Source organism: Schistocerca serialis, chromosome 5 (assembly GCF_023864345.2).
Source record: "Schistocerca serialis cubense isolate TAMUIC-IGC-003099 chromosome 5, iqSchSeri2.2, whole genome shotgun sequence".
Classification (NCBI taxonomy): Eukaryota; Metazoa; Arthropoda; class Insecta; order Orthoptera; family Acrididae; genus Schistocerca; species Schistocerca serialis.
This window is the reverse complement of record NC_064642.1, coordinates 437,345,544-437,365,232: the sequence shown is the minus strand read 5'-3', so window position 1 is coordinate 437,365,232 and position 19,689 is coordinate 437,345,544. Positions and strand designations below refer to the sequence as shown.

General features: G+C 42.0%; 1 protein-coding gene across 1 annotated transcript in view; it reads left to right on the top strand.

Annotated features, from left to right (window-relative positions):
- Positions 1–494: 494 nt before the first annotated feature.
- The window catches only part of LOC126481984 (nephrin-like), a 460,432-nt gene continuing 441,237 nt past the window's right edge, over positions 495–19,689 (top strand). Inside the window, exons 1-2 of the mRNA XM_050105949.1 lie at positions 495–507; positions 833–1,048. Of these exons, the coding sequence (XP_049961906.1) occupies positions 495–507; positions 833–1,048 (229 nt within the window). The remainder of the gene's footprint in view (positions 508–832; positions 1,049–19,689) is intronic.

Sequence of the window (19,689 nt, the reverse complement as noted above, 5' to 3'; positions counted from 1 at the left end):
TCGTAGTGTCCCAGCACAACACACTCATTAATCGTGGAAGACATTCTTACAAAGTCCCGTAAGAGTTCGGGGAATATGTGTGCATCCGCACAGAAGAAGGAGGTCAGGTCCAGTATTGCCAGAACTATGTACTTGTACGGATATGGTGTCTATTGTTTCGGACATGCCCGACAGATCAGACACCATATCCAAATAAGCATATTCGACCAGTAGAGTGGTAGCACGCGGGTATACAGAGGCTCACAGCAACGTGGCGTGACGCCGTCGCACTGAATGAGGATTATATAGGAAAATAGGGGTTTCAACCCAACATACTGGGGAACAGTATGGTGTATTTGAATGCAGAATAACACCAATCTGCTTTCAGAAAAGAAAGAAACGTCAAGAGACCTGATGCCTACAGTCTCTGATTGGCGGATCGCGCGCCGGTGGCGCAGACATTTCCAAGAATTCCCGTCCGCCGTATTATGTAGGATTTCAGGAGTTGATCGGCGATGAACCTCCCAGGTACTGTGTCTCACCTCAACTCCCATACTATCCCTTATCACCATCTCCCCTTATTAGTCTCATGCGGTATTTCTCCTAGCATTATGTATTAAAAGGGCCAGCAAAACACTAGGAAAACTATTCCACCAGCGACTGAGCAGCGGTAATGCATGACGGGAGTGATTAAAATATGGTGTTGCAGTCATTATTAGACGCCCTACATATAGTCGGTGTGCACCCTTGGTGGTTCGTGTCTCCTGGCTAGTTTGTGTGGGTGACAGTAACCCTACGGTGTTGTGGCAAGTACAGTTGCGTGTGTGTGACCGGCGCCCTCTCGCGTGTGCAGGCCGGCCGCCGGCCACTGTGCGCTGGCTGCGGGACGGCCGCGTGCTGGAGGCGGCGGAGACGCGGCCCGACGCCGAGGGCGGGCCCTGGTCGGTGCGTAGCCTGCTGGTCGTGGCGGCGCTCTCCAGGGCCGACCTGCACGCGACGCTCACCTGCCGCGCCAGCAACTCGCCGCTAGCGCCGCCCGTCGAGGCCACAGTGCGCCTGGACCTATACCGTGAGTACCTCTCACTCGACCAGCTTTGAGAACGTCTCACAGCACAAGTACATTCTTCTCTTTCACTGACAGTGCGATGCATGCGGCATAAATGCCTTCGTAAGTGCCATGTCAAGCTATGAAGTTCAACCATGCTTTTACTTGGATAATTATGTCTCATTATAACGGATCCCTAAAATTACAACTTCATAGTATGTTGGTCCGCCTTTGAGATGCAGTAGAGATGCAAATCTGCGTGAAACGGTCTCGACAAGTCGATGAAAGTTTTCCGGATCTACTTGGGACCACATCTCGCCACTCCCCTAAATTACGCGTTGGAGGTTTCTGGGCGCTGTGCAGCAGCTCGATATAATCGCACATGTCTTCCATCCGTTTCACATTAGGTGAATCAGGTGATCAACACGTTAACGTGAATTAACTATAATGCTCCTTGATGCATTATGCCGGTTTCTCTCCTAGGAATCGTCAGTCGCAATTTCTTTGCTGTTTTAGCAGTTATTTGCAGTTTTGTTTTTCCAATGTGTAGTTGGAGTTAACCCAAATAGGTCCTTCTGATCACGTATTTCATGCAACGCCCAATGTCGACAGAAAGTGTCGACTTGTTTCCCGTTATAAGCAAAGCACATAGTTGGCGATTCCGTATTTACCGCACATATGTCGGAATGACACGAATGCCATACCAACCCCTTGTCTAAACACCGGTGCTTACATACACGTGTCGGAGTAGCGCCACGTTGCATATACGCTGCAAAAGTGCATCCAAATGGAAACTTCTTGATGATCCCCTTTAATGTGATTCGGGCCAAGTGACGTGGACGTGACATCCAGTTGGAATATGCCTTCGCTGCCGGGGAAGACTTTAAGCCTGAAAGGATGCAAGTGACCCACATTGTCCAGAGCAGTCCCAAGCTGTTATGGTGTCTTAGATTACAGTGATAACAGCCATGGAAGTAAAGTACAGTATGTCTGAATCACATTGGGCCCCAGGAATAGTGTTATAGAAATATGGACAAAACGGGATGTAAAGGAAATTTGAATATGTGATGCACCTATGGCTGCAAAATGAAGATGCGTCAGAAGAGGTGCCGAAACTGACGCATCCCCACAATAATACACATTTCAACAGATGTTCGTGAATGTTGCTTCCAGAGTAATGAGTGTGCATGCTAAATTCGTAGTGCCTGAACGCCCTCCAGTCTCCGGCCGATGTGCCCGAGCGGTTCTAGGCGCTTCAGTCTGGCACCGCTTGACCGCTACGGTAGCAGGTTCGAATCCTGCCTCTGGCATGGATGTGTGTGAAGTACTTAGGTTGGTTAGGTTTAAGAAGTTCTAAGTTCCAGGGGACTGATGATCTTATATATTAAGTCCCATAGTGCTTGGGGCCATTTTTGAAGCCCTCCAGTCTCTACAGGATTTGTACCTAGCTGATAAATTAGTCTAGAATATCCGCTTACAAAGTATAGAGGCAGGCCATACTTTCTGCTCGCATGGCAGGACGCATGGGTCTAAATGAAAACAAAGTGGCGGATGTAGCAGCCAAGGGTGTAGCAAATCATGACTCTCAGTTCGATCAGTGTTCCCTTCACCTGTGTCCTACCACCCAGTTCTTGAGGTACAGAGTCACGCATAAATGGATGACTAATGGGTGGAAATCACATACACGTCTGGTTAATTCGACAACTCGGCTATGGCGTAACTCCTTCCAGTCGCACAGACTGGATGTTGGTCTTCTCATTCGTCTTCGCACTGGACACAGCACTCTTATGCGTCGCTTCTCGCCCTGGGGAGAAACCATCCAGAGTATGGGGCTCATGGTATGCAGATCACGATGTACCACAGTTAAGTAGATTGTATTTTATATTCAGACAAGCGTGCGGCCGGACATTGCGTTAGTGAAACGTAAGTCCAGGTTCAGATGGCTCTGAGCACTATGGGACTTAACATCTGAGGTCATCAGTCCCCTTGAACTTAGAACTACTTAAACCTAACTAACCTAAGGACATCACACACATCCATGCCCGAGGCAGGATTCGAACCTGCAACCGTAGCGGTCGCGCGGTTCCAGACTGAAGCGCCTAGAACCACTCGGCCACACTGGCCGGCCGTAAGCCCAGGGTGGCGTGCCACGAAGTGTGATGAAACGTGTGGGGTAGAATATCGTGGACGTAGCACTGCGGTGTAATAGTGTCAATAGTGTCACGAATGTCATCAGAACGATTCAGCTACGGCCTGTAATCTCATTGAAAAGACTAGAATTGTCTTCGGTGATGAATCCTGTTTTGAAATGAACCGCGATGACCAGCGAAGACGTTCCTGGAGAGGCGCCGGAGAAAGGTGGGGCACCGATGTGACTGTCGTGGGCCGTACGGCCGGCCATGAAGGAGCGATGGTCTCGGCTTCCATTTCATTTCATAGTAGTTGCCCTTCGTTGTCACCCGACGCACCCTTACAGGACAGCGGTATGCGAACGATATTCTTTGCCCCGTTCTCTTGCCCTTCATGGCAAGCCGTCTTAGGTGTGCCTGCCTGGCTCTGCTTTGAATCGCGCGCGCTTCGAGCGCGCCAATCACAGGCCGCGCAGCGACAGGCGGCGCCGCGTTCAATGTCACCCACCTCCATCTAGCGCGGCAACCAGTGCTGCCAACTTTATAAAGATAAATCTCACGCGCCAGTCTGGCGCGACCAATAACTGGCAATTGATGGTTGGAGTGCTGACACATTATATGTGTATCCAGCAATGCTGGCAACGGGTGTGTTGCGTATTGCGCACATATCAACCTGTACCGCATCAAAAACAGCCAGAAGATGACTCACTGAAGCGATGAAACTGATAGCAACAAAATAAAACAAATCGTAAGGACCGCTGTAGGTGTTTTACTTTGCCTCGATAGTAAACGACCGTCGTCCCAGAGACCTCCTGTCAAAAGGATGGACATACAAAATGTCAATAGAGTGTTTGACTCTTTCTTTTAAAATGTCTTAAATGATTAATTATGTCATTTGATGTTGCTAACATCCTTTTTTTCCCTTGAATGTCAGTACTCTTTTATGAAAATGGAAATGCAATTCAAATAATTTAAAAGGCCACTAAAACGCTCCTTTCAAATCATGGGAAGCTTGTGACGTCACTTGTAGCCTCGGTGCTCCTCCGGTCATATTGCTAAATCACAGGGATGACTTGTTTTGGAATTTATTTTCCGGAGTATGGGTTAGAGATGGTGTGTTTGACTCTTTCTTTTAAAATGCCTTGTGATGCTTGCGACGTCACTTGTAGCATCGGTGCTCCTCCGGTCATATTGCTAAATCACAGGGATGACTTGTTTTGGAATTGATTTTCCGGAGTATGGGTTAGAGATGGTGTGTTTGACTCTTTCTTTTAAAATGCCTTGTGGTGCTTGTGACATCACTTGTAGCCTCGGTGCTCCTCCGGTCACATTGATAAATCACAGGGATGACTTGTTTTGGAATTTATTTTCCGGAGTATGGGTTAGAGATGGTGTGTTTGACTCTTTCTTTTAAAATGCCTTGTGATGCTTGTGACGTCACTTGTAGCCTCGGTGCTCCTCCGGTCATATTGCTAAATCACAGGGATGACTTGTTTTGGAATTTATTTTCCGGAGTATGGGTTAGAGATGGTGTGTTTGACTCATTCTTTTAAAATGCCTTGTGATGCTTGTGATGTCACTTGTAGCCTCGGTGCTCCTCCGGTCATATTGCTAAATCACAGGGATGACTTGTTTTGGAATTTATTTTCCGGAGTGTGGGTTAGAGATGGTGTGTTTCACTCTTTCTTTTAAAATGCCTTAAATACGTCTACTCTAGAAATACGTCTACAAAAACGCCAAAATTTGTTTTTAATGTTACACACACTGAGGAGATCGGTAAAATGTGGTTGCACTGTACCGGTAAATTGACACCATGTCGACGCACAAGCTCACTAACGTAATTAAAAATGTTTTGCACTGTTAAGTAATATCAATCTATCTCCGAGATCTTCTTTCCCACTGTTACAAGGAAGGATAGCGTTATACAATGTAATTAGGCTCTTACGGTAAATTGTTGTTTTATCCAACTTCACATAAATAACTCGGTAGCTCAGTTGTTACAGCAGTAGACCATCGAAGTGACAATGATTATGTCAGGAGATCTCAGGTTCGAATCTAACCCGAAAAAGTAGTTTAACTTCATTGGAAATCGACTCAATAGTCTTTTCATATGAAAACCAAATCACATGTACAAAACTTCACCTCACCAACTAGAAGCAGTATATTATTGTGTTTGTTCTACTATATAAATGCGCTTACATTTGCAGTCGCTGTTCACTCCTGTCACGCCCAAAAATATTTTCTAATTAATATGACCACTCACTGTTTACTCTACTAGAGACGTTGATTCTTTTTTTTAACTTGGTACTGTCCACCTAGGATCCTTATTGTTTAAACTTTTCATGTTTCATCATCTTACATAAAGATGAAGTAAGTCTGCTTCAGACACTGACGTCAGAATACACTCACAAACATCACAGCATTTACGTTTGTGTTACCTGCACGTTGTACATGCTTTATATCTCTCCGTATAGAAAATCTCACCGTCTACATTCCGGTGTACTGTGGATGTATGGTGATATCTTCGCTACTAGCAATGCTTTCCAAAAATGTGGACTGTTTGTTCGCAAAATAAATGCTTTTATCCCCTGTCGTCCACTTCTCACACGAAGATTAATGTGAAGCTATATGTAACTAACAACTGCTGCAATCAGTTGTTGCTAACTTTCCGTGTTTCGCTAAAATTTTTTAAAAGTATATGACTCGTCGAGGAATCGAACATGTGACTCCTTTTCCCACAGTCAGATCCGCTATCCGTTGTGGCCCCGAGCGCCTGCTTACTGTTGTATTTATACTGTGTGTCTTCTAGAGAGCAAATCAGCACTAAGATTTGCCAAGAACAATTTTATTGTGCTTTGGGCCGTAGCTCATGAATGATAGTCGACGGTCAAGTTATTCCGTAGTATACGGACCCATTTGAAAAAGTTATACAATTGCTTTGTTTGGAGTGAGTTTAAGGATGGCTCAGGGAGTAGGAAGACGAGTATCCGTTGTTGCCCGTATCGCTGCGCTAAATGGGTGGAGCATAATCGCATCAACTTGGACAAGTTTACCAGTATCAGCGTTCACAAAATTTCTTACAATTGTTACTAAAAGCTGTAACTGCGTTTTCCATCACTATGCAGCTAAACTGTTTGCTGAAAAAGTACGTAAGAAACTCGTAGCTACGGCTAAATATCCAATAACACACATACAGCTTTGTCTTATTCCTAGTCTGTAACGTCACCAGGTCTTCAGCCAATAACAGAGCGTATTAGATCACGTGACCAAATCTTGATATTTAACGAATTTTAAGCTTTGATTATACAAAAATAACAAATATTTTGTGTGAAGATTGAATGTTATAATTAATCAGAACAACAACAATCTGAACCATATTTTTAACGGAGGAAAATAGCCCATTGAGAATGTTTGAAGCACTATGGGCCGGGCCATCCAGTTTTGACGATCTGACGCTCCGACTGGACAGAATGTGGCATCATATCCTTCAGGAGGTGTACAATAATCTGTCAATAAATGCCAAGTCGGATGACTGCTTACATAAGGACCAGAGGTGGACCAATGCGTTGTTGACTTTCTAAAGTTGTGAAGCTCTTTCACTCTTGAATAAATCATCCAGTTTTTCTATAGTTTTAATCATTTCTTTCTGTACACGTACATCACATCCGCCGATTTCCGTCCCCTTCCAATGACTGCTTCGTGGTGCGTCGTTTTTCTTTCATAGAGTGTGTAATACTTGTGACACCTGGAGAAACATTTTACAAAAGTATCCATTAACAACAACTTTGAAAACTAAACAACACTAAAAGACTATAGATATAAAAGGAATACCGACAGCAATGCAATGTTCTGTAGTATCGTACAGAGACAACATCTAGTCCACTGCCATTAGTAAATCAAATTTTCCAGTAGTCCCGACACCTCTAACGACTGTTTTCATTCATTTTAGTGCGCTTCGACAAATTGTTTATGTTTTTTACGTCGGTATAAAATTTTCGAAGTGGATATTCTCCCCGGAAGCACTCTTCTGGAACTACTCGCGCGAAGTGTAGTTAGTATTGTTTTCTTTACAAAGGAAGAGGCATGTATGCGTGCGCATTCTCATCTGTCAGATATATTTCGACAGTATCTGCGAGAGCGAAACGAGCAACAGCGCCGCCTGCGACGCGGGACCATAAATCCCAGAGCAATATCAGTGAGTGATACGTTCTGTTCACCGAGTCTGCTGATGCGGAAGAGCACTCGCGATCTGTGTTTGTGTTTCATGTGGTGCGATGTTTGGGAACGTTACCGCCCGCCTCACACATGCTGCTCCAAGTGATCACAAAAAGCGAAGGACAACCGCACAGAGATTATATTTGCACGGAGCAAAGGTCTTGAAGCGAACCACCGAAAATGTTCATTAATATGGATTCATGAACGCTTTGTACTTCATCAACAACTTACCATTAAATAAACCATTTCGTGAACGCGCTCGTGCCCTGCAAATACCGGAGTGAAAATATTCACCAGACTGAACGTTGGTTTGAATGTTGCAATGACTTAGTATTCATCGCTCTACTTCTTGTACCGTGTTGTTGCTTTCGTCTCGCTGTTACACAAAGTAAGATATGCACCTGTAACAAAAAGGTGGCGAGACACGCAGAAAACATTCCTCGCACACTGAGGAATAAGATGTGTTACATGGGTATATGTCGGGAAACATTGTTTCGATGTAAAAGCACATTTTCTACTTCTTTTCATAATTACATTTGTCATGGGAAACAAACAGAAACAGAAGGTACAAATAGTACATGAAATGTTTTCTTACATGAAATGTTCAGAATACCCCCTTGGTTACGTTTTCTTAGTCTGTACGGTAAGTTCTAACTTTCAGGTTCAGTGGCGGTATCCGTTGTTCCAATTTTACGATGGTAATGTTGGCATGTGGAACACTTTATTGCTTGTGTTGACATACGAATAGCTTCATTGCTCTACTAACATCACGAACAAGCACGAACTCTTCACCGTTTGTGAAGAAAACATCGTCAACTGTTTAGTGTTCATCAGGGATTGTGCCAACACGTAGCGCTTTCTGTGTGGCGTTCCTCACGGACTTGGTTTCCGGCACAGTATAAGTTTACTCGGATGCGGGGTTTGCTGACAATCTTTTGCTGTACGGATTAGCAGATCGTAACGTTTGTATCCGGAGGGGACTTCCCTTATGAAGAAGGACGTTTTAAGGAATTGATAGCTGTCTTAGGGAGCATGGAGCACTTACGCCTACTGCTTGTGACCTGTTGAAAGGATGAGAACAGTTCAAGTGGATGAGGAATCAGAGATTCAGTGCGACGGCGGGTTGCTGATTGTTTCTCGTAATTAATGTGTTGAGGAGTTGTAAAAATTCGACCCAGGTCCCATAACATATTTTCTTCCTTGTTCCCCAATAGTTTGGCCATGCGTGTTTGTTATGCCCTGTGGTACGGCAAACTGTTTAGCATAGAATCCTAACCACAGCGCTACTTTACAGTCTGGGCGTGAAAAAATAGTTGGAAGCAGTGGTAGTATTGTAAGATGTCACAAAAGATGCATAGAGTAAGATAAATCGGGGTCAAGAATTTAACCTTTCGTTTACGTGATAATCCATGATATCACTTAAGCAATTTTTAGAGTGCAGTCAGTTGTGGTATCAGTACTAGTGAAGTATGCGAATGTATACTACCACAGTGTTACTAGAGTACTTCTGAGTGTTTTGGCATTTATACTCAATGCGCACATTCCGAAGATCATCAGACAGCACCTCAACTGACTAGAAAAAGGTGTTTGCAAATAACGCGCTTCATCAAGAGGAATTGACGACACGTGTTTCGCATCCTTCCGTAATGTTATTTTTATTATTGTTTTGAGTTTTTCCTCATTACAGAGGCTCATCTCCAACATAAAAATTTACTCGGATATTACTATGCGAAGAATAAACGTTCTTAAACTGTATTTTCAAAATATTTCTCCAGGGGTTTCGACCTTGTGTGTCCTTCTCCTCTGCGCCCATTCTCCTCATTGTATGCAGTACATTTTGGAGCCACGTCCACTTCTTCTTCTCCCCTCCAATATAAATTTTGGTATTTTGGCGTCCTCCATTCGTCGTACATGCCCGTACCACTGTAATTTCCTCCTATTCATTACGTCATATATTCTTTCTTTTATTTCCATCCTCCTTATTATTTCGGTGTTCCTTATCTCCTCTTTCCTGGAGAGTTTTGCCGATCTTCTCCAGAAGTCCCTCTCTAGAGCTTGTAATTTTTAAATGTGCTTCAAGTTAATTGTCCAGGTCTCCATTCCGTACAGAACCACACTATCTAATATAGATTTGTGTATTAATTTTTTAGTTCTGCTCATTACATTCCTGCTCCGTAAGACTGAGTTAAACAACCCAATGACCTTACGTCCGTTACTAATTCTTTTCTTGATTTCTGACTCTGATTTTCCCTCGATTTTTAAAATGGTTCCCAAGTAACAGAAAGTGTTTATCTCTTTGATTTTCTTCTCTTCAATGTATAGCTCATCTGAGTCATTAATCAAATCTTGTGTTTTTTGGTAATTAATCTTCAAATCCCAAGTTTTATATACTACTGCTAGTTGATTGCACATATAGTTCGCATCCTCCCCATCTTGTGCTACGGCTACTTGATCATCAGCAAAGAATAAATTATGTAGGTAAACTCCATCTCTTATTTCTAATCCCATACTATTACATTTACGAGACTATGTCCTAAGGCTAATATCTACATAGGTTTTCAATAATGATGGTGACATGGGACAGCCCTGTAAAAGGCCTTTGCTTGTTCTAAATTTCTGTGAAAGTTTATTACCAAAATATGTCGTAATGTGAAAATATGTTTTAATTCGTTTCGCAAAAATTCTCATTAATGTGTTTGTAACACAAATTCCTCGGTGGTTTAAACTAATTTTGCGATCAATTTCTTAAATATGGTATCAATGTAATCTAGCTTCTTCTCGTTGGATATTGAATCTCCGTGTATCATTTTGGGAAGAGCTGTGTTATCAGTTTCACAATTTTGTCACCACCATATTTCAGACACTCCAGATTGATATTCCCTAGTCCAGGTGATTTCCCATACTTTCCTGTTCTCAACGCCCGTACACATTCTAAAATCTGGATCTCATCATCTTCATGCCAATTTTCTTCCACTGTTCCTTCTTCTAGATATTCTTCTCTGTCCTCATTTAATAACCAACCACTGAAGGAACAATTTCGTTTTTCTCTAACGAGTACTTCTATTTCCTCTGACCACCACTCTGCTGCACGTTTGTAGTTGCTATCTTTTTTACCCTACACCTCTGTTGCAATGATTTTCACATTAGTTTTCATATAGTCACACATTTCCTCTGTACGTCCTTCAAATGATTCAACCAGTTTCCTTTCCATCCTGGCCGCCAAGAGTGTTCTGATACTTCCGTCTTGTAGGCTGTCAATATTAAAAGGTATGTTTTCATGTTTCTCAGTCTGGTTCGTTTTATTTATGTAAATTGTATCATTACTTGCATTCTTCCGTGGCCAATAATATTTCATTTTTATAAGATAGTGATGGTAAAACAAATTGTTCACAAATTGCAATCAGTCGTTCCAATTGTCATTATACACATCCTCTCCACGTTTTCCTGCTATTCTACAGGATTCTCTAATTCCTACTCTTCCATTCATGTCTCCCATGATAATCAGTTCCTTACTTCTTGGGATTCTTTCGGTAGTATCCCTGGGGGTGGCTCACTTCCTTCTTATCTTTTGTGCCGTTCGTGGGTGCATATACTCCAATACTCACAACTTCCCTAGCAGATAATGCCATTTCAACAGTTATAATAGGTTGATTGATGAATGTCCAATTAGTGATTCCTTTTTTCCATGGTTTCTTTATCATAATGGAAACTCTTGCTTTGGCTCTTACTGCTTTTGATACCCCACTTCAGATATGTAATGTAACTGTTTTAAAATTCCGTCTAGGTGGTAACACGTTGTATTCTATCAGACTCTGGGGAGATAATTGCAAACTAAGATAGTCTGTACTACACTCGATAGAATTGCCCGTATCACATACAAAACTTTATCTTCAACACTATAGAAACATTAATATTAAACATCGATAGATTCAACAAAGTGTAATACAAGATACAAAGAGATTCGAGAGTGAAGGTGCAGCCATTCCCTTGATTTCCCTCCGTTGTAAGTAGCGGAACTTCAACTTCGTGTCTAGGTAGGTACGTGTCTCTCAGGTTCAGCTATTTCAGCCTTCTGGAAGTACATAAAACATAATTTAACAGTTCTAAAAACATACAGTATTGAGCTTGACTGTCTTTCGAAAATCATATAACAGTTTCAACGGAGAAATAACACAGCCAACAGGTTGCAAATAATTGTTCAATACATTTACCTATGTTTCGACACCTAAGGATGTCTTTTTCAGAAAGGTATTGAGCATCTGCCTGTAATATTTTGTTGTTTTCATGGCAAAATCGGCTTCACTTGTGAATTACAAAATAATAATCGTCAGCTTCCGTACTTGGATCATAGTACTGGCTTTGACAACAACAGACTTTCCTTCGGTATTTTTCGAAAAACCACTAATATAGATCAGATGGTGCCAGCTACTTTGGTGCATACTCACTCCCATAAAAAAAAGCATTTTTCCATTCTGCCCTTCATCGTGCAGTTGCTGTACCTTGTTATCAGAGAAGCTTAATGATGGGATGAATTTAATAAAAACTCTTTAGTTGAAAACATATTCAGAGCTAAAACCGACGCTATAGTCAATACATCAGTCAATACTGCAGGCTTCAGTACTCTTTCTGAAAGTAGCGGTTATAAAAATGTTTTTCTATTCCATTTTTAGGCCCTATTTCTTACAGAACTCGTCGTCTTCTAGTTAAAAAATAAGGATATAAAGTTGCCTTTTTCACTTACAGTAACTCACAGTAAAATCTTGTTTACAATCTCAAATCCTCAGTTGAAGCAATTTCCATTTTACGAGGGCAGTTCAATAAGTAATGCAACACATTTTTTTTCTCGGCCAATTTTGGTTGAAAAAACCGGAAATTTCTTGTGGAATATTTTCAAACATTCCCGCTTCGTCTCGTATAGTTTCATTGACTTCCGACAGGTGGCAGCGCTATACGGAGCTGTTAAAATGGCGTCTGTAACGGATGTGCGTTGCAAACAACGGGCAGTGATCGAGTTTCTTTTGGCGGAAAAACAGGGCACCTCAGATATTCATAGGCGCTTGCAGAATGTCTACGGTGATCTGGCAGTGTACAAAAGCACGGTGAGTCGTTGGGCAAAGCGTGTGTCATCATCGCCGCAAGGTCAAGCAAGACTGTCTGATCTCCCGCGTGCGGGCCGGCCGTGCACAGCTGTGACTCCTGCAATGGCGGCGCGTGCGAACACACTCGTTCGAGATGATCGACGGATCACCATCAAACAACTCAGTGCTCAACTTGACATCTCTGTTGGTAGTGCTGTCACAATTGTTCACCAGTTGGGATATTCAAAGGTTTGTTCCCGCTGGGTCCCTCGTTGTCTAACCGAACACCATAAAGAGCAAAGGAGAACCATTTGTGCGGAATTGCTTGCTCGTCATGTGGCTGAGGGTGACAATTTCTTGTGAAAGATTGTTACAGGCGATGAAACATGGGTTCATCACTTCGAACCTGAAACAAAACGGCAATCAATGGAGTGGCTCCACACCCACCCCCCTACGAAGAAAAAGTTTAAAGCCATACCCTCAGCCGGTAAAGTCATGGTTACAGTCTTCTGGGACGCTGAAGGGGTTATTCTGTTCGATGTCCTTCCCCATTGTCAAACGATCAACTCTGAAGTGTATTGTGCTACTCTTCAGAAATTGAAGAAACGACTTCAGCGTGTTCGTAGGCACAAAAATCTGAACGAACTTCTCCTTCTTCATGACAACGCAAGACCTCACACAAGTCTTCGCACCCGAGAGGAGCTCACAAAACTTCAGTGGACTGTTCTTCCTCATGCACCCTACAGCCCCGATCTCGTACCGTCGGATTTCCATACGTTTGGCCCAAAGATGGACGCAATCCGTGGGAGGCACTACGCGGATGATGAAGAAGTTATTGATGCAGTACGACGTTGGCTCCGACATCGACCAGTGGAATGGTACCGTGCAGGCATACAGGTCCTCATTTCAAGGTGGCGTAAGGCTGTAGCATTGAATGGAGATTACGTTGAAAAATAGTGTTGTTTAGCTAAAAGATTGGGGAATAACCTGGTGTATTTCAATGCTGAATAAAACAACCCCTGTTTCAGAAAAAAAATGTGTTGCATTACTTATTGAACTGCCATCGTACATAGAGAAAACAAAGGTCAAGGCTCGACCTACTAAAAGAGCTGGGGATTTTCACGCATATTCCTAAGAACGATGGCCTCATCGTCAACGAACAGTTACAATTACGTACTTTTTTTTTCAATGGCTTTAATTCACTAGTTGCCCATTTTTGATTCCTTTATTTTTTACTACGTTTACCTGTCTCTGGTTCCAAAACATATTTTCTTCAAATCGGATACAGACGTGTACTACTAAAGTTTCCTTCATGAAAATCGTTTTAGACTATGCAGCAGTGTACATACTTTAAAATACTCTGTACTTTACGTAATAAGCATGGCTCTTGGTAGTACTTAATTTTCTTGGCTGCTTCGTATTTTCAAAAATACATTAAACTCTCACCCTTGAATTTTCTTTTTTGTAGTTAACTGTCGTTTACTTCGATTAATTCTGTTATAATGTCTTAAATGGGCATATGTCACTGTCCACGCCCGACGGGCTGTAGTATTTGGGTATTGTTTTCGTAGCAGCAATGTAAGCCACTGGGCCGGTGATTCTGATGTTGTTCAATGCAAGATGTACGTACCAAAGGCTACAAAGTATTTAGTTTTCAATTTTTCGCTTGAGCATCTCTGCTTTAAACTTTGGCTACTGCCATCTCGCAGTACAACTTTACCTAAGTAACCTTTCAGTGTTATGACTTTATCATATTGGTTAATGTTTCTGTGAATCTTATTTTTCTATGTGTTACTCTATAGGGCTTATAAATTTTCATTCTGATGAAGACATCCTTAGAGATATGGACACCTAGGAAAATTTATTAAACAAATGTTTGCAGCCGGCTGGCTGTGTTACTTCTCCATTGTAATTCTAAAAATGTTCATAAGACGTTCTAATAATTAAAAAATCAAAATTCTTTAATATACCACTTTGATGCGAATATGCCTCAGAATCTCTATTTATGAGCCATGCGTGGGTTAGAATGAACACGATGCGATGAGGCATGTGGAATGAGTCATAAAATTAGTGAACACAGCGGGGCAACACACAGAACAAGCCATGCATATACTACAGTCCCGGTATCCGACACAATATCAAAGGTGGCCTCGTGTTAGGTATGCTTGAGGTTGGTTGGTCGAATCATGCAGTTAGTTACAAAGCACGTCGGGTATTGCGGTTCCACCAGGCGCTGAATGCACGTGGACACCTATACACGTCGATAATGTTTCGGCTGACCTGGTTTGCTCATAGCAATGGGAGGGCAGCGTACTGAGCTACGAAGAGTGTGATCTGCTGACATAGCACCTGTGCTTCATATACCAGCTGTGGAAATCATGCAGTCAAACTGATGCATTAAATGCAGTATAACTGTAAAATTCTTATAACTAACTTAGTGCAGCTTTGACGTGTTATCTTTCTTTCTCTCTGTTCCCATTACGCATCTACCTTCCGGGGTTCAAACCAACGATAAAGCTCGTCCGCAGCCGTTCTTTGAAACAGCTGTGTGATTTTGGCTTTCACCTTTTCCAGAGACTGAAAAGCTGGTACCTATCTACGCAGCTCCAGTTTGAAGAAAGGTAAAAGCCTCATGGAGCGTATTGTGGCGAATATGTAGCATGTTCTAGTAAAGAAAAGCCCTCCTTTCCAAAAATTGTTTCACTGAGAACATTGTAAAATTCTACTGCTTCTGATTCATCAGTCTTCCTGAGATTAGGCTTTTTTCATGATCGCTTCATCGGGTAGGCTACGGCTTTAATGTGGAGTTCACATTTAAAAAAGGAAAAAAAACCTTGCTTCAAGTTTAGGCTTGTACAGACGTGTCTTTCCTGTTTTAAAATTAGGTCAGTGAATTGATAGACGGTTTCTTATGACGTCATATATGAAAATACATGTTTCGTTACACATGTCATCACACGTACATCACATTGGTGTAATGGTAGCATCTCACATTTGGTTCACACTCGTGTCATGACATGTGACAGCCCATAATTATTTTAGTGGACAATGGTACCTGTGTTCTTTATCAATCATGCACTATTGTTCTCCATTAGAGGTCTCTAAGATTCCTCGACAGAATAATATAATGACTTCTTATCTTAGTCAGGAAAATGTTAACCGAATGGCAGCAAATCCAGAAACTGGCAGTACAGTGGACATATTGGTAGGACACTAGATTTGGAAATTGGTAAAATTGGAAAGATACACAAGAGCGCGATATGCAAATTATGTGGGTATATGTCTGCTGTTTAAATGCTTCCCTTCTTGCTGAAACAAAGTGTGCAATGCAAATAATTAGCTGCATTACGTAAAGTGTGGGTCTTCATCCGAAAAGCTCTCGAGCAAGAGCTGATCCCAGTGTCAAAAACTAGCCTGTACCCTAAAGTAATCTTCAGATCTGAATTATTTCGCATTCATGCGCTGTTGTTCCCAGACAATACCTGTAGGCGTTCAGGCTCTCCATTCTAGGTCTGTACTGTGTGGTGAGAGGATCGGGGGGGGGGGGGGGTATACGTTATAAGAAATCCCCTCTAGATGCGAGACCGAAACGTTTAGTCAGAGGAAACACATTTTGCACTGCCTTCTGCGTGCACCTACAGTAAATATTCGGCTGACCTCACATTTTATTGCGTTTCTCAGCCTGCCTTGAGAAACGCACACATAAATCTCTGCCAAGTCGGTGACTGCGAGTTGACTATATACCGGGTGATCAAAAAGTCAGTGTAAACTTGAAAACTGAATAAATCACGGAATAATGAAGATGGAGAGGTACAAATTGACACACATGTTTGGAATGACATGGGGTTTATTAGAACAAAAAAAAATACAAAAGTTCAAAAAATGTCCGACAGATGGCGCTTCATCTGATCAGAATAACAATAATTAGAATAACAAAGTAAGACAAAGCCAAGATGATGCTCTTTACAGGAAATGCTCAATATGTCCTCCATCATTCCTCAACAATAGCTTTAGCCGATGAATAATGTTGTGAACAGCACTGTAAAGCATGTCCGGAGTTATGGTGAGGCATTGGCGTCGGATGTTGTCTTTCAGCATCCCTAGAGGTGTCGGTCGATCACGATACACTTGCGACTTCAGGTAACCCCAAAGCCAATAATCGCATGGACTGAGGTCTGGGGACCTGGGAGGCCAAGCATGACGAAAGTGGCGGCTGACGCGCTCAAGAGATCTTTCAAGCGTCTTTTTTTTTTTTTTTGTTCTAATAAAATCCCATGCCATTCCAAGCATGTGTGTCAATTTTTACCTCTCTATCTACATTATTTCGTGGTTTATTAAGTCTTCCAATTTATACTGACTTTTTGATCACCCGGTACTTTCGGAAACCTCAGCATGTTAGGACTTGTCGACATGGTGAAATGTGAAATAACATACAACGGAAAAGTGGAATGACTGGAATAACATTAGTTGTGAGTATCGGTACTAATTTGACATTATTCGGAAGAATACCTACAATGTTGTACTTCTGTGTCACATTGTTGCAGTCAGGATAGTTTATGAAAGCTGTACGCTGACAGAACATAGTTAATCATAACCTGGATTGGCTGTATGGTCTACGTGTACCTCAGCAGACAAACTGCAGAACGTTGTTAAACGGCACATAACAGTTGTTTCGTACGTTATTCGTTGGCTGACACCATTTATTAGCTTTTAAAAGAGTTATATGTTCAGCCACAGGGTTAAACATGTATCTACCGTTAACTTTGTTCACTCGTGGGCTTGTAATTTGACATACACATTTATCATATAATTTTATCATGCAGTTGGGTATCATCCACGTTAAACAGTCAATCCCAACTGCCTTATTGTAAGGAATAACGCAAGATGTCGTTATCTACGAGATGACAGCGCCACATGGACTTTATGCTCCACCTCAGCATGCGCTCACTTTAATTTATGGTCCTGTACTGCAAGTTCGTTATAACATGACGACGTATAGAGCAATTGATAACACAGGCTCCATCAGAGGCATAACACAGAAGTGTTACAGTGGTTGACTATGCTGCAACGGGTTCAGCCTTATCGCTGTCTTAAACGTTACCTAAGAACTGGAGAGTCTATTGTAAGATTTAGGAACCTGTACTGTGTTCGAACGGTAGGAAACGCTTCAGGGACAAAAACGGCAAAGTCTCCAGATGGCAGCGTTTTTACATCGTCACCCTAACTGTTAACACTAAGCTCACACAGTGAGCTCTCTCTTAAAAGTTCGCCTTCCGCTGCAGAGCTAATTATTTTGAAGTGAAAAATTACTAACCACATGTGATATCATCTGTTTGTATGTAGATAAATATCAGTGCATAACAATGCAGTAGCATGCGGCACCTTTTCTTTTCAATCAAGTCCCATAATGCACTGAGGCAGAACGTATAGAATTGTTTACCACAACAAGTGGAGATACTACTACTGCCCCCCCCCCCCCCCCCCCCCCCCCTGTTACGCCATAGGTATCCGACTACATCTGTTCGATTCATAGCATCAAATAGTTGCCTCGATACATTGCTGACAAAAATCCAAGATTGGTGATCTTTTACATTAGTTCGAAATTTAGCGCGAACTTCAATGCGAGATGCTTATAATAATTTCCACAACGAAGCTTTGTCTCGAAACCTGGCAGAAAATCGAAAGGGATTTTGATCGTACGTGAAGTACACTACCGACAAGAGACAATCACTGCCTTCTATGTGCGACAGGAATGAAAATATTATCAATAACAGTGCTCTCAAAGCACAGTTACTAAACACAGCCTTCCGAAATTTCTTCACCAAAGAAGACGAAGTAAATACTCCGGAATTTGAATCAAAATCAGCAGCGTAGATGTAGATATCCTCGGAATACTGAAGCAGCTTAAATCACTCAACAAAAGCAAGTCTTCCAGTCCAGACTGTATACCAGTTAGCCTCCTTTCAGAGTACACTGACACAATAGCTACGTACCTAACAATCATATACAACCGACCGTTCACTCGATGAAAGATCCATACCCAAGGGCTGGAAGCTTTCGCAGTTCACACCAATATTCAAGAAAGGCAGTAGGACTAATATAATAAATTACAGGCCCATATCATTAACGTCGATATGCAGCAAGATTTAGGAACACACATTGTATTCGAAAATTATGAATTACCTCGGAAAAAAAACGGTCTGTTGACACGATGTCAACACGGATTTAGGAAACATCGTCCTTGGGAAACACATCTAACTCTTTAATCACACGAAGTGTTGAATGCTATTTCAGATTGATTCCGTATTTCTAGATTTCCAGAAGGCTTTCGACACTGTACCACACAAGTGGCTTATAATGAAAGTGTGTACTTATCGAATATCGTCTCAGTTATGTGACTGGATTCGTGCTTTCCTGCCAGAGAGGTCGCAGTTCGTAGCAATTGACGGAAAGTCATCGAGTAAAACAGAAGTGATTTCTGGCGTTCCCCAAGGTAGTGTTACAGTCCCTTTGCTGTTCCTGATCCAAATAAACGATTCAGGAGACGATCTGAACAGCCGTCTTAGGTTGTTTGCAGATGACGCTGTCTTTTATCGGCTAGGAAGGTCATCAGAAGATCAAAACAAATTTGCAAAACGTCTTAGAAAAGATATCTGAATGGTAAGAAAATTGGAATTTGAATCTAAATAATGAAAACTGTGAGGTCATTCACACGAGAGTAAAAACGAATCAATTATGCTTTGGTTACACGATAAACCAGTCTAATCTAAAGGCCGTAAATTCGACTAAATACCTTGGAACTACAGTCACGAACAATTTAAACTGGAAAAAACTCGTAGAAAATGTTGTGGGGAAGGCAAAACAAAGTCTGCGTTTTATTGGCCGGACACTTAGAAAATGTGACAGACTGCCTAAACTATGCTTACCCGTCCCCTTTTAGAATACTGCTCCACAGTGTGGGAATTTTACCAGATAGAACTGAGGGAGTAGAGCGAGAAAGTTCAAAGAAGGGAAGCACATTTTGTACTGTCGCAAAATAGTTGAGAGAGTGTCCCTGAAATGATACAGGATTTGGGGTGGGAAACTTTAAAACAAAAGCGTTTTTCGTTGCGGCGCAATGTTGTCACGAAATTCCAATCACCAGTTTTCTTCTGAGAATGCGAAAATATTTTGTTGACGCCTACCAACAGAGGGAGAAATGATCATCGAAATGAAATAAGGAAAATTAGATCTACCACCGAAA